General features: G+C 42.8%; 1 protein-coding gene across 4 annotated transcripts in view; it reads right to left on the minus strand.

Moving 5' to 3' along the window:
- Positions 1 to 18,000, minus strand: part of LOC117935707 (AT-rich interactive domain-containing protein 1B-like) — a 201,893-nt gene that overhangs the window by 42,573 nt on the left and 141,320 nt on the right. For all 4 annotated transcript variants that reach the window (XM_034858102.1, XM_034858100.1, XM_034858099.1 and 1 more), the window contains one exon: positions 9,821 to 10,133. In XM_034858102.1, coding sequence (XP_034713993.1) covers positions 9,821 to 10,133 — 313 coding nt within the window. The remainder of the gene's footprint in view (positions 1 to 9,820; positions 10,134 to 18,000) is intronic.

The raw sequence follows: 18,000 nt of genomic DNA on the forward strand, positions 1-18,000 counted from the left end.
TGGCAGCAGCAGCTTGTACTGTGTGCGTTTGTTTGTGTGTGTATGCGTGTGAGCGTGTGCCACAATGAAGGTACAAATAGGGAACAGTGGCCTCCATGCTCCACTACTCTCTCCACATACCCATGTATTGTCACCAGAGATGAGATTAATTCAAAGACATATGAGTGTGCATTTGTGCGTGTGTGTGTGTGTATGAGAGAGAGAGAGAGGACAAAGACAAAAAGGGAAAAAGAAAAACAACAAGAAACAGGGTTGCTTGTTGAGAAAGAGGAAATTGAAAAACAGATGAGAGAGGAGAGGAAGTAGTCTGACAAGGCCTCACCCCTCTTCTCCTTATGTCTCTGCAATAAACGAATAAAGCTTGGAGCACTTTCTAATTATTTCACTACCAATTACTGTCCAAACAAAGCTTCTTCCTACATTTTCTCCTCTCCTCTCCTTACTATCACTTTTAACAAGGTGCCATTAAATAATTACGTCCAAATAAAAACAAACAGGCTCCACGGTGAGTCTTGGCAAGTTTAATCCGTCCCATTAATAATTCATACGCTGAATCTTTGACGTACTGTTCTCCATGCGCTGCGGAAAGAGAGTGAGAGAAAAAAAGAGGGGAGAGCTAAATGTCAGCAGTAGCTGACTGTATATCTTTCCCTGCCCAAAGAAAAAAGCCCATCTTTGCTTGCTATGAATGAAAATGTAAAACAAACAAATGGTAAGGAAATTATCTTGTTGTGGCTGGTGTGCGTGAGAGTGATTTAATATTTTTCTTGATTTGTCAGATTGTCTGCCTTTAGATATGTACCTTGTGTAAATGTATACTTTTGAGTAAACGTTTCTTTTTTTAAAGGAAAACATCTGAAATTGTGTTCTAAATTTCTGTGGCTTTTTCCGCCGATTACACATTATTTATTGTATTTAGATCCGTTTCAGTGTTTGGACTGTGTTGAAATATTTGTGATCATTCTTGTAGCTTGTTGCAACTGTGCTTGAATATGTCTTTGTTTCCGTGTTTAGATCTCTTTCTGTGTGTTTAATAAAGCGCTAGTTTTCCCATAGGTGCTCCACAACACAATTAGCACATGTGGCCATCAGTGGCATGGCAATTACTTGCCGTCCCTCTGCCTGCTTCTTTATCCACTGTCATTACCACTGGCAATTTACACTTCTACAAGCCCCCAACTGAGCATACACATAAAAACATACACAAATACACGCAAATGAAAAACTGCCACTTGCATTCAAGAAGCAGTTAAGAAGCAGAGTGCTTTTATTTTTAATAATTTAAAATTATACTATACTTTCCAACTCAATGATTTTGTCCTGAAAGAATTTTATTAAGTACCCTTACTATTAGTTTTCCGATGTCAGGTTTCAAATACGACTCATTCATGAGAGTGCACCTGTACAAATGTTTGTCCTTAACATTGACCTATCAGAAACCACAAGGCTTTAAAGAGGAGCAGATGTGATGTTTTGATCAAGTCCATGGAGTTTTAAAACGACGGGACCTGTTGCATGTAGGCAAAAAGCAAACACGTAGATATTTAGAATGAAAATGCTCTTTTGAAATATTGCTGAAAAAGTCAAACAACTGGAATTTCCTCTTTGAACAAATACATTTTCTACTCTTTGCTTATGATACAAGGCAGCAGGGCCAAAAGTAATGGGGGTTTATTGGTTTTTTGAGATAACGCTCCCTGCTAAAAACCCAATACACATTTTAAATTTCTCTTCCGCAAGGACTGTCGAAGCAGCCCTGAGTCTCCTTTGAAGAGAGGGAGTGTGGTATTTGAAGCTTTTTTTCATCAGTGTCTCAAACGCACATGTTCAAAGTTCAAAGCTGAGTGAGAGAACTCGTGGCCATATTTCTGTTTTGTTTCAGGGCCCTGGTAATATTAAGCGTAGGAGCTAAGGAACTACTTTGTATGTGTGTGTCTGTATGAGTAATGCCAATGAAGAAAAATCAACCACAGAGTCAATTAAAATACTTTTCTTAATTGCTGATGGAAGTAAGGTGCTGTGTGTATACATGGTTGCAAGGGTGTGCAGATATACTCTATGTATCTACCAATATGCAGTGATGCCTCTGCACACACATGTACGCATGCACACACACACACACACACACGCACACACACACACACACACACACACACACACACACACACACACACACACACACACACACACACACACAAATACAGACCCCCTACAGCAGCATGGGCCATTTTTGCTAAAGTGAGGTAACGGCGGTGAGCACTAATAGACCGGTGTAGAGTACAGAGAAAGGGCTGCTTCAGCACCATCTCTTAATACAACCTTAAGGCTAGAAATTCACACACACCTGCACCACCCAACAAATGAACACACACACACACACACACACACACACACACACACACACACACACACGTCTTGCTGTGTCTTTAGGGGAAAGAGGCAGACTCCAATAATGGTGGTTTAGATCTCAATGGGTGCGAGTCAATGCCTCTCCAAGCCGGGGGCTAATGCCAGTTAACTCTCCCTGTAGGGGACAAGCACAGGCCCGCGGTGGCTCGCAAAACAAGCACTCTCCCAAGATCCTCATTACTTCCAATGCTGAGTAGCAACTGTAAGTAAAGCAAAACTGCAGCTTAAGCTAAAAAACAGCAAGCAGGATGCGGGGGAGAGAGAGCAATGGAGTGAGAGAAAGCAAGAAAATAGGTGTTGGGGAGGGAAAATAATTACGCACTGTGCTCCGGTTAGAGTTTTACAGTCTGACAGAATTAGAATGGGATTTCTCTAAATGGCTAACACAGCAAGCCGGCAACGTATTCTTGTTTTGGTGGATGGTGTGCTTTGTGAATATGATGACTGTGGGGATGGCATTTTGCTTTTTCACTCCGAACACGAGCAGCCATCAGGCGGAAGAGAGAAAGAGGCATATGGGAGTGGGGGAAAAAGTTAGGTAGATGGGGTTGGGACAATTGATATGTGAATGGGGGAAGAATGAAATAAAAAAAGGAGGACAGAAGTGGAGAAGGAGAGCTTGAGGAGAAATGTTGAGAAATAAGAGGGATGGAAAATTCAGCCTTGTTCCTCGGTGGGAGCAACGCTCTGAGCAAAGAAAGTAGCAGAGACAAAAGAGATGGGGAGGAAAGGGTGGGGACGAGGGAACATAAGACACAAGAGGGAACATAAGCAAAAGCAAGCGCGATAAAAATAATGAGAGAAAAAGAGAGGGACAAGGACAGCCAGAGGCAGTGTTCCCACCGCACAGTCTCTTAAAGGAGTGGTGTGACTAGAAAACTCGCCCAGCTCCACGATGCAAAACACACTTTCATAATAACTAAACCCCCCTACCCTATTCCACTGCTTTCTTGTAAGAACTTCCACCACTAACATAGGAAAAATATAAGTTTTGGTTGAACCTCCCCGCTGTGTTTTTTCTGCTCTGATATTTTACAGCCTGTAATTTAGTTTTTCCTTTTCTCATCGGGGAAGTCGTTTACTGACGTTGCTTTCAAATATGGCCACCTCTATACATGCAATCTTGATCTGAGGTTATCACATTGATTCCTTCCAGGCAAAAAACCCAGCACCAATGGAAACTTGTTTTTTTATATCTGTGTTTCTCATTACCATAATTACAGATATAAATATATTTTTTGAATTGAGAACCAAAATGCAAACCACAGGCAAGGCTGGGGGACAATGGAAAAGACAAGAGTAGATGTAAATGGGTTGGAGAAGATTCATTGAAGAGATTCATTGGGAAAGACCCTTAAGCTAACAAACTGGAAAGGCCTGGCCTTCTCACCCACTCTGTCTCCAACCCTCTATCTATCCCTCCTTCCCCTCTCCCTCCTCCACTCGCCCTGACCTCTCTGTCCTTTTCTAGGCCCTGGAAGCACTTGAAGCGGGCACAGATACACAGATTAAACTCTCCTGAGCACTCGGCCGCAAGCTCCAATCACCTCTTTTAAGGAAAATAAAAACTTGGAGGGATGAGGATAAGGGCGGAGAGGAGAGGGGTGGGGTAGGAGGTGGAGAGAAAGGAAGAAGAGAGTAAAATAAAGGAGGGAGAGATGAGGATTTGTGATTTTCTGAAGCAGACAGAACGAGCTCGGGCCATGGAGGAGTGTGGTCAATTTTTGATTGTGTAAATTTTGCTTTGAAATACTACCCCTTTAGTAATATAAAGCAACAATCCTTATTTGCAAGCTATGAATGGCAAAACATTTACCCAAAGTTTCTCTATGCAATAATCTCATACATACTATATATACACATAAAAAGAGGAACCTGAATAATAAATGCTTCTATAAAGGGCATGCAGGGTCACTAAATGGCACAGGTCGACATAGTTGAAAGATCCCAACCTAACTAAACATCTACAGGTGATTATGGAGCAACAGTATGCTTCCCGGAGTATTTCCGCTAAGATCAGAGAAGAGAAGCACATTTTCTTGAAGTGTATTTTGTTGAAATTTGTTGTGGGATTTTACCTCACACAGCAGCAGACAAGTGCATCTCTCTGCCTTAACGGCTCCATCCAATGAAAAATGATGACAACTGAGTTTCTGTGCTCTGTTTGTGTTTGATTTAGTATTCATCAGGTTCAGTCTGATAGTGTCTATGGCTTCTTGTTTTGGGGTAAAAAGTGAAAGCCATACAAAGGCTGACAGGAAGTGATACCATTCTGACAGGAGGCCTTGCGACAGCTTGTTGATCCAGCCCTTATACTTTACACATGTAAAACCACACAGCAAATGTTATACATCTAGAAATATCCAGAAAATGCAGTACTGAAAAGCCAAATGCACACAAATCAGCATTCTGTGGCTGTTGCAAGTGACACCAACTTAGGAACTAAAAGCTGAACTTTTTTGGGACCTTATGCTCTGCACTTTGACTGGATGACTTGGCCATTCAGCCCGACATCCATGCGCATGAAAGACAAATGTCTGCTTGCCTCGTCCCCAATGTCTGAAAATATTCTGAGGACACTCTGAATTGCTTCAGAGACATTGGGAGGAAAGAGTGGTGTGTGTGAGTGTGTGTGTGTGTGTGTGTGTGTGTAAGTCTGGTTTTGTGTTCGTGCATATGAGGTGAAGGAAGAGGAGGGGGAGGTTGACGGTTGAGCAATGTGATTTCTGCTCGACTGTCACAAATCTAGCGCAACAGGAAAATCAATTTGGCCCTGTGTGTGCCTTTTTGGCTCAGGGAGAGAATCCAAATAGCAAGGCGAGGCCCAGATAATGTTACAGTGTATTGGATTTGCTTCATGGAGAGACGGAAAGAGAGAGACAGAGACAGAGAGAGAGAGAGAGAGAGAGAGGGAGAAGGGAGAAAGGAGAGAAGTGAAGAGACGAGGGAATCACAGGCGTGCCGTGGAGCTCCGACAAGATAGATTTTTGCACGTGTATGGGTGCATGATAGGCTGGCAATCTGTCAGTCTCTCCATCTCTCTCACTGACTCTTTTTCTCTCTCTTACACACACACACACACACACACACACACACACACACACACACACACACACAAACACTCATCCAAGCAAGCATATATAAGTGATTTATATGTGCGACTAGATGTTTCACATGAAACCATGAAATAAACTGTTCATAAGAATTTTGTGCTAATCTCCTGTTATGTATGCATCCTTTGTGTGTGCATGTGTGTGTGTGACAGCCAGGTGAAAGGATGCCATGATGAAATTGCTCTCCTCTGACCGCTGTCAAGGGTAACGTGTGTCCCGTGAGTGCTCAGACGTGTGACAGGCCGCGTCACCCTACAGAGTGAGGCTGACCACTGATAGACTAACACACCTTTTCACAGGCTAAGACAATTACTGGTTCTACAAAGCTTGGGATGACACTCCTTTACTTACAATCATACAAACAAAAAAACCATTTCATTAAAGGGCTACTTCACTGATTAGTATTAAGCTTTGTATCAGTTGAAACCCAGTAGTATTTTTGAATGATAGTGTTTCCTTCCCTTATGCCCCCTGAGAAGAGAGATCTCTGAATTTTAAGTCTGGAAAAAAAAACTTTGATGACGCAAAAATCGTCGTTTTATGTCACTAGAGGCATTTTGGCCAGAGCTAGTGCACTACAAGCCAGATTAGATAGTTCTGCATGTTTTCAACCCGCCCATAGGGGTTGGACCTGAAGCAAACCGAAACGGGCCGAAGCAAGCCGAGTGTCAGCCATCTTAGAGCTAAGCTACAGCTATCTAATTTCAGCAACACATTTTTTATTTAAATTGTTAAATTTTCACAATTTAACAATTATGTGCATTCAAACTACCGCACATGTGTACCACCGGGATACATAAGTACAGATCGGAGAATATAACCTGAAAACACAGAACGAGGGCAGGAGTTCCAGCTAGATGGAAAGCTAACGCTAGACGGCCACCTGTCCGACCCATCCTGCTTTCAAGTGTCCGATCATTAGATAAAAAACTGGAATACATCCAACTTCAACAAAACTCCCAACGAGAGTTCAGAGACTACTGTGTTTTTGTTTTGTGGAAACATGGCTAAACAACAGTGTACCAGACTCCGCTATCTAGCTACCAGGCCTGCTAGCCTTCTGAGCAGATGCTGCTCTGTCAGGTAAGAGTGTTGGAGGTGGGCTGTCTTAACACGGATACGGACTGGTGCAGACATGGGGTGCGTTTGTCCAACTACTGCTAACTGCTGGTGGAGTTTCTGACTGTTAAATGCCAACAATTCTACATTCCACACAAATTCACGACTGTGTTTATACTCGATGTTTACATCACTCCAAGCGCTAATGTTACCATTGCGTTAACTTTATGAAGCCCATAATGTGTGTGTACTAAATGTAGCCTGTTTTATATGTTGTTTTTATATAATGTTGTTTTTTTATATTTTAACACCCCTTAAGCCATGGTGAAGCGTTGTTTCGTATATGGTTTGTGTATATGGTTGAAGTGACAATAAAAAACACTAGTGGTAGAGATAGACTGTCTGTCTATGTCTGTAAATGGTAGGCTTGGCTTAGGAGTGTACTCTTTGAGCAGCAAAGCAAGTGCATTATGGGAATTGATGTCTTTCATCCACGTGAGCCAAAAACAAATGTTCTTGTTTTTCTTGGCCTCAATTTTCTTTTTCACATTTCTACTACATCAGTGACCTAATTTAAAGATATAGTCATCTTTCCAAAGTTGAAATATCCCTTTACCTCTAAACCACATTTTGCATAATTAAACATGGTAGACATATGTGCCAAGTCTGAAGTCATATGCAGGTGGACACAAACTCTGGATCACACACTTTGGTATCACAAATGCTGATTTTGATGGTATTTAAAGGAAAGATCACACTATCAAACTTAAATAATTTAGTAACTAAAGACTTTATTTAAATTTTCTTTGGAATCATAATACGACTATTGTATGGTGACATTTAGAACAAAGATTTTGTTGTGTTTTGACTTTTTCTTGACTTAAGCTACTGCAGATAAAAGCTGTTGTTTTTCACACAATTATTAGCTCATTAATGTTTGTCGGATTTTGTTTATTTAGATAACACTTGTGTTCAGTGTATAATAACAATAATAAACTGATTTTTGTTGGAGTACTGAAAATACAAACCTCAGAAACAACACACACATAAATACACAAATGTTACTTGCTAGCTCTTTTGCTCTCTACTCTCCTCACCGACTACAAAACTAAAATGACAACATTAACCAAAGTGTCCTAACTTGTGATGAAGTGTTAAAAAGTGGAGCGTTAGTAATCAGATGTGTGCTAACCACATTAGTTCTCCTATGTCTCTCTTAGGCTGGCTGCTCCTTGATCTAATTCAAAATGATTGTAGTACAGCCGCTAAAACATGCCAGATGTTACTCACTGCTCCACGCTTTATCACCATTTATTTGGCTTGGGGAATATTTTTAAATATTTTCTTATTAATCACGTCCCAGCAATCGGTCTCGCTTCCTGTCTTTGCCGCCTCATTCTGGATTCTCGTCATGATTCTTGGCACGAGCGCCTGGAAAACCACTGTCCCAGTTTTTCATTAGCGTCAATCACTCTGGTAAGCGGCTGCGAGGAGGGGAGGAGGAGCTGGCGTCAGGATTGCACTCAAGACATTTTGCCCCGCCTCGTCAGAGTGACTGACAGGTCTGAGACATGCTGATGGGCCGGTCAGCCACGCAGTCGGGCAGAGAGAAGGTGGGATGACGGGGAAGAACAGCATGCACACACACGCACATTCAAATGCCTGTCTGAGGCAAATAACATCCACACTTGTTTATAATGCTCAGTGTTTATCTAAATGTGCTCTACTATGGCCTCAGGAGACAGACAGACACACCGTGCATTGTCTGATAATCTTGTTGGTGTCTTGTTTAGCCTGCCATATCTTAGATAAGGCTACAAATAAGATGGGAGGTCATTCGCTACCAGTCAGTCTCAATTCATTAACACTCAAAAGTGTAGAGGAAATATTGTCTGAACGTAAATGTTATAAAATACTTGTGTGATCCACGGGCGAGATGGACTTTATTAAAATTCCACTGCAATGTAGGGATGTGATTATACAACACTGTGATCAAAGACTTAACAAATCCCTACTATGCAAGGACAAAAACTTTGTGAGGAAAATGAATGAGACATATTCCATGAAGTGCTCTGCACTAAGCCGTAATATTCTTCAGCGGTCTGAATAAGGATTTCAAATGGACCAGAGATATTGAAGTCTAGACATGCAGGATTGATATTATTTGGTCTTCTGCTGCAGTGTGCACTCAGCTTCATCCTCTGTCCAAACTGGCAGAATGAAAATTGATCTGGATAGCTTACACGGTGAATTGGAGATGAGAAGAAATAGATGCTATTAAACCAGGATGCTGTCACCTATGGGTCATCTGGACTGCTCTAAGATAAAGGTCAACCATGCTCAAACTCAAGCAAAGTTTTGTGTGTAGATTTACATTGACAATATTATTATAGATAATCATATTAATATTAAGAATTTGATTTAGGCATAGAATCACATTTTCCTTCCTGTAACCCAGATTTTTTTTCTGAGCTGAATTATTTGTTTGGTGACAGAAAGGTGTGAAAGTTTCATGCTTGCAATCTACTCTAGCAAAGCAAAACACATTACATTTAAATGCTGGCATGTTGTTATTTGTGGAAACGCGTACACTTATTCTGCATCAGGGTCAGTTTTCTACATGACCTTTAAAAATCCTCTTTAAATGCACATATTTAAAAACAAATGAAATCAGGCTTAGGTCCTTAAATAGCAAAATAAATGGAAAGGTCAAGCAGAAATGTAGGTGAGAAAACTGTGATATGCTTAGCGCAGCAACAAGTTTACTAATGATACTGCTGTCAAGCTGCTCCAAGAATCATTTTCAAAGAGCACATTAAAACTGAATCACATGGGGCTGGAAAAGGAAACTTCTGGCCATCAGTGATGTCAGAACAGCAACTTTTCATCATCTGTCAAAGGCAATGCACTTCATTTGATATTGCTGACTGGGGAATGTTTGTGATTGTTTTCTCGTTCACTTTCGAACAGCAGCCTCTAGTTTGGTGGCACAGAGCAATTTCCCCTTTAAGCTGTAAAGCAATTTTGCAAATTTCCCAGGGAATGCAACACAGTGTTACATGATGTATAATGCAGTGTAGTGTCTGGTTCCAACGGCAATTCTTCAGTTATAGTCTTGTTTGTTTTTGGAGACATATCCATAATGTTATCATGCTACAAGTTGCACCTTCCATCAAAATTAAAGTAGATTATCACGATTCATGTGTGCATACTTTTAGAGGCTCTCTTGGCAACCTTACCTGGCGCCGTGGTGTTGGCTAAGGGTCCGCTGGCGGGAGAGATGGGTCCAGAGCCTGATCGCGACTGCTGGGACTGAGTGGAGCCTGCGGGTGAGACCACAGGGGAGGGAGAGGGCCCGCTCCTCTGGCTGGGGAGGTGGAGGGAGGCATGAGGGGAGAAGGGGGACTGTCCCTGGTTGCTGGCCCCTCCTTGCTCCCCTTGGCTACTGCTGCTGCTGCTGCTGCTGGAGGAGCCGCCACCACTGCCGCCGACAGCTGAGCCCAGACCAGCCTCCGTACCAGTGGGGAGATCATCAATCGAGCCGGACAGATCCTGGAACAGAAGAAGGACTTACAGTGAGTATTTCTGAAGTTCATCCAAGCATTTGACAAGAAGAGACATGCAGCAGGTGGCAAATTTGAAAATGAGCTCAAGCAAAAGAAAAATGATCCTGGTAAATATAATGTCATGATAAATCAGTGCTATTGCAACTATTTCAGCATAGTTGAAATAGGATTGTTCGGGTGAGAGACCCAATCGAATTATCTGCAAAAAATCTCTTGAAAAACAATAAAGAAGAGAAACATATGATGCAAAGATGCAACATATTTCCAATGCTTTCGTAAGGCACTACAGGTTAAAAGGTTAAACGGTTACCATGCATGAACAGTATTTCACTTTTCCGTGACCTACTGTAATCATTGAGATAAGGTTTCTGCAGTCATGGTGACAGTAGTTAATATGGCAGAGAGGCAAAAACATTTCCCACATTAGAAGCCACTACTGTACACTGGCTGCTATGGTGAAAATAACTTGTAATGGGCTTTCATTCAGACCAAGTGTGTGTTAATATTACAGATTTCATTCCCTGTGGTGAGTAGAGAACCGTGTGTCTGTGTGTGTGCGTGTGTGCATGTGCGTGTGTGCGTGCTTAGTAGGTAGTCCGCCTCCTAAATGGATTCCAGGGAATCCCCACCAATACTGCTGACAGAATACTGGAAAAGAAAAGTGTGGAGCGCGGGAAGCAGTAAAATAACAGTAAAAGATGGAAGAGAGAAACTAGTAGAGGCAGAGAGACCAGATGTGATGTGATGCAATTTGATGGCAGCCCCCTAACTAAACATCACACACATTTGGACAAACACACACACTCACAGACTAGCGGCTGTGCCCCAGCTGTAGCTGAACATGGGGGATGTCACCTGTGATTGACCCCGGATTCCTGGCTGGTGCCCACTTGAGGAGGAAGGGGATGAGTTGCGGGTGTATGCCAGCTGATCCTACCTGCTCTATCAGGCCTGTTGACCCTGTCCCAGCTGAGTCCTGTGCAACCATTACTGTCACCACAGAACGATATGTGTCTCTGTGTCTCCCTGACCTTATATGGGGTCTCAAAATCCAAATAACCCATCTACACACCTACATACAGTATTTATACAGGGAATTTTGTCGTTAGAGATTCGCTTTTTGCATGCTTGTTGCAATGTTATTATAATGTGATTCTACTGGTGAACATTAGGAAGATGTTATTATATACACAATTCTGCATTTTTTAAAAGACTCAACACCAGTAGGCATCGATCATTTCTTCAGATGTCTAAGCAGAAATTAGGATGCTGGTGTAACGTGGTGAGATGTTCCTGGAAGTGTCAGACTGTGAAAGTTACATTGAGAGCAGCCTCACCACGCCTGAACAGACAGCTATTATTATATATAAAAGATAATGAATATTGGCAAAATGTTTGGGAGACTGGCTGCCAAACCCTGTATGTCTTGAAAGCATTGGCTGTGACCACAAATATGGAATTTGTTTTGAATTTATGCAGCGCTGTCACACAGTCAATTCAATGTAAACAGAGGCAGACACTGTAATTTTTCTCATTACTCCTAGCACCATGTTATTTTAAATAAAAAGTGAGACAGACGTCCTCCATGTCTCTCCACCATGCATGGCGTAGCCAGTGGAAAAGACAACCAAATAAGTGTGGCAGTCAGTCCAAGGCTGCTTATTTTGGTTAATGCGATCTTGGTGGTGTCACACGAAGCCTTTGTTTTCCATCATGCCGCAGTGAGTGCCCACCCGCTCTGCCAGCCTGCCAGTCTGTCGCCTGGCATTATCTACCCTCGCTCGACTGAGCACATGAGGCACTCCCTTTCCACATCCTTGGTACCCCCACCCTGTCTCAGCCATTTAAATCACCCAGTATTCTGAGCTGAGTGATGTAATGTGCTGCCTCAACCAACAGGGCTTAGTGTTATTTGCAAACTACCGGCTGCCCCAGGTGCATGCCATTTGACACAGTGGGGTGTGTAACCACGGCAATGTTTTTTTGAAAACACCAACAGCTAGCCCCGATGTACAGCTAGGTTGTTAACCCACAGGCTAATTGTGTGAATGGATGGGAATAATTGCATTTCACCTAATTGTGTGCTGTTGCCAGCTTTTCCAGTGGCAGTTTAGGGGTGGGAAAATGTGTACCAGTAATTTGTTTAGAGGCTGTTAGGCTCATTTGGATTATACACACACTTGAGCACAGCCGTGTGGCCCAAAACCAAAAAAGTAGCAGTACTATAATAACATGAAAGGGTGGGAAAGCTTAACACCCGTAGACTATAAAAATGTCAACTACAAATACCCCATAAACTTTGTTATAACTTATGGTTAACCAAATAAGTCATTTCACAATGCACCAACAATATAATGCATTTATCAACACATACACTTTCCTCTACATTTACACTTAATCCTTGTCAAGGGCCATGGAGCACTATGTTACCTGGCTAACAGTCTGCTATGTTGTCATGTTTACAGAATCGAAGCCAGCCAGCCAGCAAACCAGCCAGGCAGGCATGCAGTCAGAGGATCCAAACGCCCAACAATCTGGGGCCCCAATCCAAAGTGGCCCAAATCCAATTTGTTTGGCTCGGGGTTGCAAATTGCTCTGTGCATTGAGTCTCCAAATAGCTGTCAACCACTCCGCTTGGCGTCCTGTATCGCTTAATTCGCTCCTGGAGCATGTAATTGTCATAATAAGAAAAATATTGAGGTGATAATAACCAGTTACTTTGAGATGCCCCCCGCCCGCCTCAAGCCAGACACACAGTTGCATATACACACATAATGGGCCGGGACTGCCATCTACACATTTCACACAACATTGGGAAGGCAGTCGCTCGTGACCCTTCACCTCTCTGGTGTTGGCGTCTGCCTGCACTCTCTTGTTTTGTGTGCCTCTATTTGTGTGTCTGTGTGAGACAGGCACACAGGCTGCTGGGCTGTCACAGCAAGACATGCTTGAGCACTGATGCGGCCGAGGGGACAACTGAAGGCACGCACGCACACACACGCGCACGCACGCACACACGTCCCTCACTCATCTTACTGACCTGCTATCACTCTCAGAGACCCACACATGCACACACACACACACACCCCCACACACACACACACACACACAAGCACGGTATAAGGCATCGGTGTGAAGCAGGGAGCTGTCACATCAAGCAGACTGCAGGCCTTTTTCCCCTGACCATGGTGCTGATGTTGTCTCCACGCACCGCACACTGGGAATTAATCAAAGATGCTATGGTAGAAGGCACCAAGTGTGTGTGAGAGATTGTGTGTGCAAAAGTGGTTCTCTGTCTAGACAGGGAGGAGCCAATGACTGTAGCTTCCTGTGTGCTACAGGAAAGGAGAGCGACTAGAGAAACTAGCTACTTTACTATCTCTCTCTCTCTCTCTCACATTAAGTATCTTTTTTTGTCTCCCTTACTGCCCCAGTCAGAGGCTGACACCAGATGGTTGCCAGCTAACTAGAGCCTGAGACACAAAGTCAAACACAGCAGTTGAGCACTGTGAGTGGTCTTGATTAAAAACAACCTTCCTTATGGCTTGAAACGGCACAGAACCAGAAACAGACTTTGCATTCCAGATATTACAACTTGACAGCATATACTCACCTAAACATTTGATTAAAAGGTTTCATTTATTTGATTACCATAGCTGAAAACAACTTCCTCTGTCAGAGAAAAAACAGAATTGGTAGTAGCTTTCTTATTTTGTGACATCACCATGTGCATACCAGTGCAGGGAAAATGGTATACGTTTTACTATAAAATACAAAAACAACAAAAGTGATATTACCTCAGTTGGTTTTATTTGTCCAAATCATGAGATATCTGTCTTTCTGCCCTAGGTAGAGGTGAGTGGAATGTGTTACCATTATTACCCTGAATATTCACAGAACAGCTGTCAACACACACTTTTCAGGGGGACTATTTCTGTTATTGGACATCCATGTTGCTGTTGAATTTTTTAAAAGTCAATTTTATCAATGTTGTGGGCACCACAGATTAATTTTCTGGCTACAGAAATCACACCAACAGACATCTCAAAGCCTAGGCAAATATAGCCAAAATATCAGCATGGCTAGACAACACAAGAGATAAGTGATTCCATGTTGCTCAGTATACATGGCACGCTACTCCAAGCTAAGAGAAAACCTGAACATCCTGCGGTCTCATTGCAAAATGGATGGAATAGGGAAGGTTGACTGTCTCCCACCATTCGCTGTCCGTTCTTATCTAACGCTGACAATCCGCTCAGTAGGAGGTTGGTATTTTAGCTGCTACTCCCACTGGACCTTCCATGCCCTCCTCCCATCTGCCACACCTCCTTCGGGACACTAGACCCCACCTAAGCTAAGATAGCTGGCAGAGCAGAAGCTAAGCTCGTGAGTTTGTGTAGGCGTACCAAAATTTATAGACTATGTTTAATGCTATTTTTTTCTCATTATTAAATTATTATTTTACAGCAATATGTATACGTGTCTATATAGGAACTGTGTTTTCACAGGTCAAGAGTAAAATTCATTATAATGTTACACATAGCGACGATTATACTCCACTTCAGTGTGGTACAGTATATACGGAAATAACACCACAATGGGCTCAGAGGGGAGTTTTAATCTCTGTTTCTCTTCTCTGGGTAAATATGATGATGTAAACTGTAATTAACTCAAACAGCTATCGTTTGTAGGCCTGAGGGACAGGTCTGCTCATGGCAGCATTACACTCATTTATCGGCTCCGGCCGCTGTGTTTTCTATCTTTATGGTGCACTGGAGACTAAGAGGAAATGCTATTACACAAAGATGTTTTTTATCCTTCCCTCTAACCGTCGATTAAGGCAAAATCCAAATGAAATGCCATGCAAATGAATCCAAATGGACTGCTGAACGTGTGTGTGTGTGTGTGTGTGTGTGTGTGTGTGTGTGTGTGTGTGAAAGAGGGTTTTAATGCAATGCCCCATCTAGAGCACCAACTGTAATTCCCTTCACTAAGTGCTATTAAGTACAGAAAGAGAACTGAGAAAGAGAGAGGGACTTAGTGGAGGGAGATTTAACACAACACCCACACCATCGTTTCTTTTTTTGATGCCAATCAGGTGGAATGTCTACCAAGGCTGGAATTATGATGATAATTGGTGATGATGATGATGAGAAGTGATAGAAATGATGACGATGTAAGCAAAACAGTATGAAATGATGATCAAAATGTGCTGGCTAATGCACAGTTTTGCTAGCTTTAATAATTCTATATAGGAGCGTGCGAACATGCCTTAACGGGGTATGTCTTTGCTAAATAATGTGTGTGCTAGTGCACAAACTGGGATATGTATATCTATGAGCCCGTGTGTGTAGAGATAAGAGTTCTCATCAGAGTCTCTGCCACCTCCTGAGGGTCTGTGGCTTGTGCCTCCTCTCATTGAGGATTTCACTCAGAGAGACTCCAAATACAGGCAAGGGCACATTGTGCAAAACAGGGGAGATGTTTGGCCTGCCTCAGGCTCGCCAAAAACCCATGTGGGCTTTAGGCTAGCATCCAGCAGGCACTCAATTATGCTAGCATGCTAACCCAAGAATGTCGGTGTTGTGACACGTGCTTGGGGGCTAAATGCTCCCTTCCCAAACACCTAAAGTTTCCAATTGTCTCTTACTTCAGTCTAGTCAAGACTGCTACAGGTGGCACACTATCTTCTTCTCCTCCTAGAACCAACCCAGAGATGTAACATAGTGACCCTGCAGTTGCATCAGTTGCAATAAATGCAAATTAATTGTACAAATAGGGATAATGGCGTGCACTTTTAGGCAGTGTTTTGTCAAAGACATGCCTAGTGTTGCACTTTTACACACCAAATGAGATGGAAGGCGTTTGTGTGATGGTTAGGGTTAGGGTTAGGGTTTGAAGTTCAAGTCTTATTTTTTTTTATTCTTGGCCAATCCAACGTGCCCTTTGTTTTAAGCACAAATGCCTTTACTCTGCTTTAGGAGTACACATTTTTACTGTGGGTTGTCTGAGCAGGAATCAAACCTCTAATGCTTGTGTTGCTACTTCCATTATGTACTGTATCTACTGCTGCTGCTCTGCTAATGTGCTGCTCATGCTACACCTGTGTAGACATGGTGTAAGCATAAAAAAGGAACAGAGGCTGTACACAACGCACAGAAATAATTTTATGTAGACAGTTTTCATCGGAAACACTATATTAGTGAGCAAAATACTGGTTTGAACAAAACACAACCCACTAACAGCGGCTCATGATTACAGATAAACTATTTTGTGATTTGAAAAACACTCCACACTATTTGGAAGGCTATATTGTCAAAGACAGTCTCTTTACTCTGTCTCTGTTTTTGTTATCTGGAACAAAAGCAGCCTAAGAACAAACTGTTCAAGGTTTCCCAAAGTTGTGCAGAGGAGAGCCACAGCAGCACTGAAAAGCAATTGTGCTTTTTCTTTTCAATTCTGCCTTCTGCACACTTCACAAAGCCCAGACAATCTCTTGATAATACCGCGGCATCTTGATAAGAGAAAAAGAAAGCGCTCTGTTTTTCCACCCCCAGCACTGAGTGGAAAAATACCTCAGAGCGGTCCTGGAGCCAGGCATGAGGGTCAAACAGTTGCGTGGACACTTGACACAGGATTCCAATAGATTCACCAAATCTAGTGATAATGCTAACAGTGACCCCATCACATTAGCAATTATTGCTTGCTGTAAGATAGGGGGTTCACTGAGTGATAACTGCCCCGGCTCTTAAGCCTCTCATAATGTGGAGATATTGGGCGGTCCACATTGAAAGGGACATTTGAGGCCCTATTACTCCTAAGCTGTTAAAGACGCCCAAATCTGGCGCTGCTTGTCTCCAAACCAGAGGGATTAGTTTTGAGTTTCACTCCGATTCCCCCTGATAATATGCCAAGCTGTAGCAGCTAGAAGTACTTAGCCCCCCCACACACACACACACACTTTTTTTTTGCACCAACAACAATGACAGCAAAGTGTCAACAACTACCAACATTCTTTAAGTGGCTAAATAAACATGGAGGTTGACCCTCTTTGTGTGCCCAGGTGTTGAAGTTGAAGATGAACACGCTCCATCTCTATCCACCCACAAGTCCAACCTTTCACACAGATGAGTAAGGTCATTGGTATTCTGCCTGAAGTATGTATTTAAATTTGCTTTCATTTCAAACAGCTTTACAGAGGCAGCAGAGACAGGCCAAGCCTGCTTATTGTTTGAGCCGTAGAAACTTTCTTTTTTCATTAGTCCGCAAGGGTTCTTCACACTTTAGTTTTTAATGCACAAGCCGTCCACTCACCGCCTCCACTTACACACACACACACACACACACATTCACCCTATTTGTTCTGCACATATTGGTTCTGCTAATGTTTTTATTTAAGGCATTCCAGCATGACATACTGCCACCCGCCCACCCCCCTTTACCTTTCCACTCACCCAAGAGAGAACTGAAAAAATGACGCGTGACGCAGTGTGCGAGAGTGCTTATGTATATTTGTGTGTAAGTGAGAGAGAGAGAGATACAGAGAGAAAGAGAGAGATGGAAGGAGAGGCGCAAAATAAAGAAATAAATAAAGGGCCCAAATTCCTCATTTCTAATTCAGCTGCTCGTTCAGCTTAACCTCTCTCTCCTCAGCAATTAAAGCGCACGCCACATCCTTCACGCTGCGTACAGCTGAGGCTAAATAATGCAGGGGGCATCCAGCACCCGCATCCTTTATCATCCCAAATGACAGCCATTTGCATATCTCCCCAGTCAATTAGAGCGCGGCGGAATAATCAGCCCATAATTGGGGGAGAGCGTCGGTAATCACCCGCCCTGGCACACCGACAGGG

Source organism: Etheostoma cragini, chromosome 20, assembly GCF_013103735.1.
Source record: "Etheostoma cragini isolate CJK2018 chromosome 20, CSU_Ecrag_1.0, whole genome shotgun sequence".
Classification (NCBI taxonomy): Eukaryota; Metazoa; Chordata; class Actinopteri; order Perciformes; family Percidae; genus Etheostoma; species Etheostoma cragini.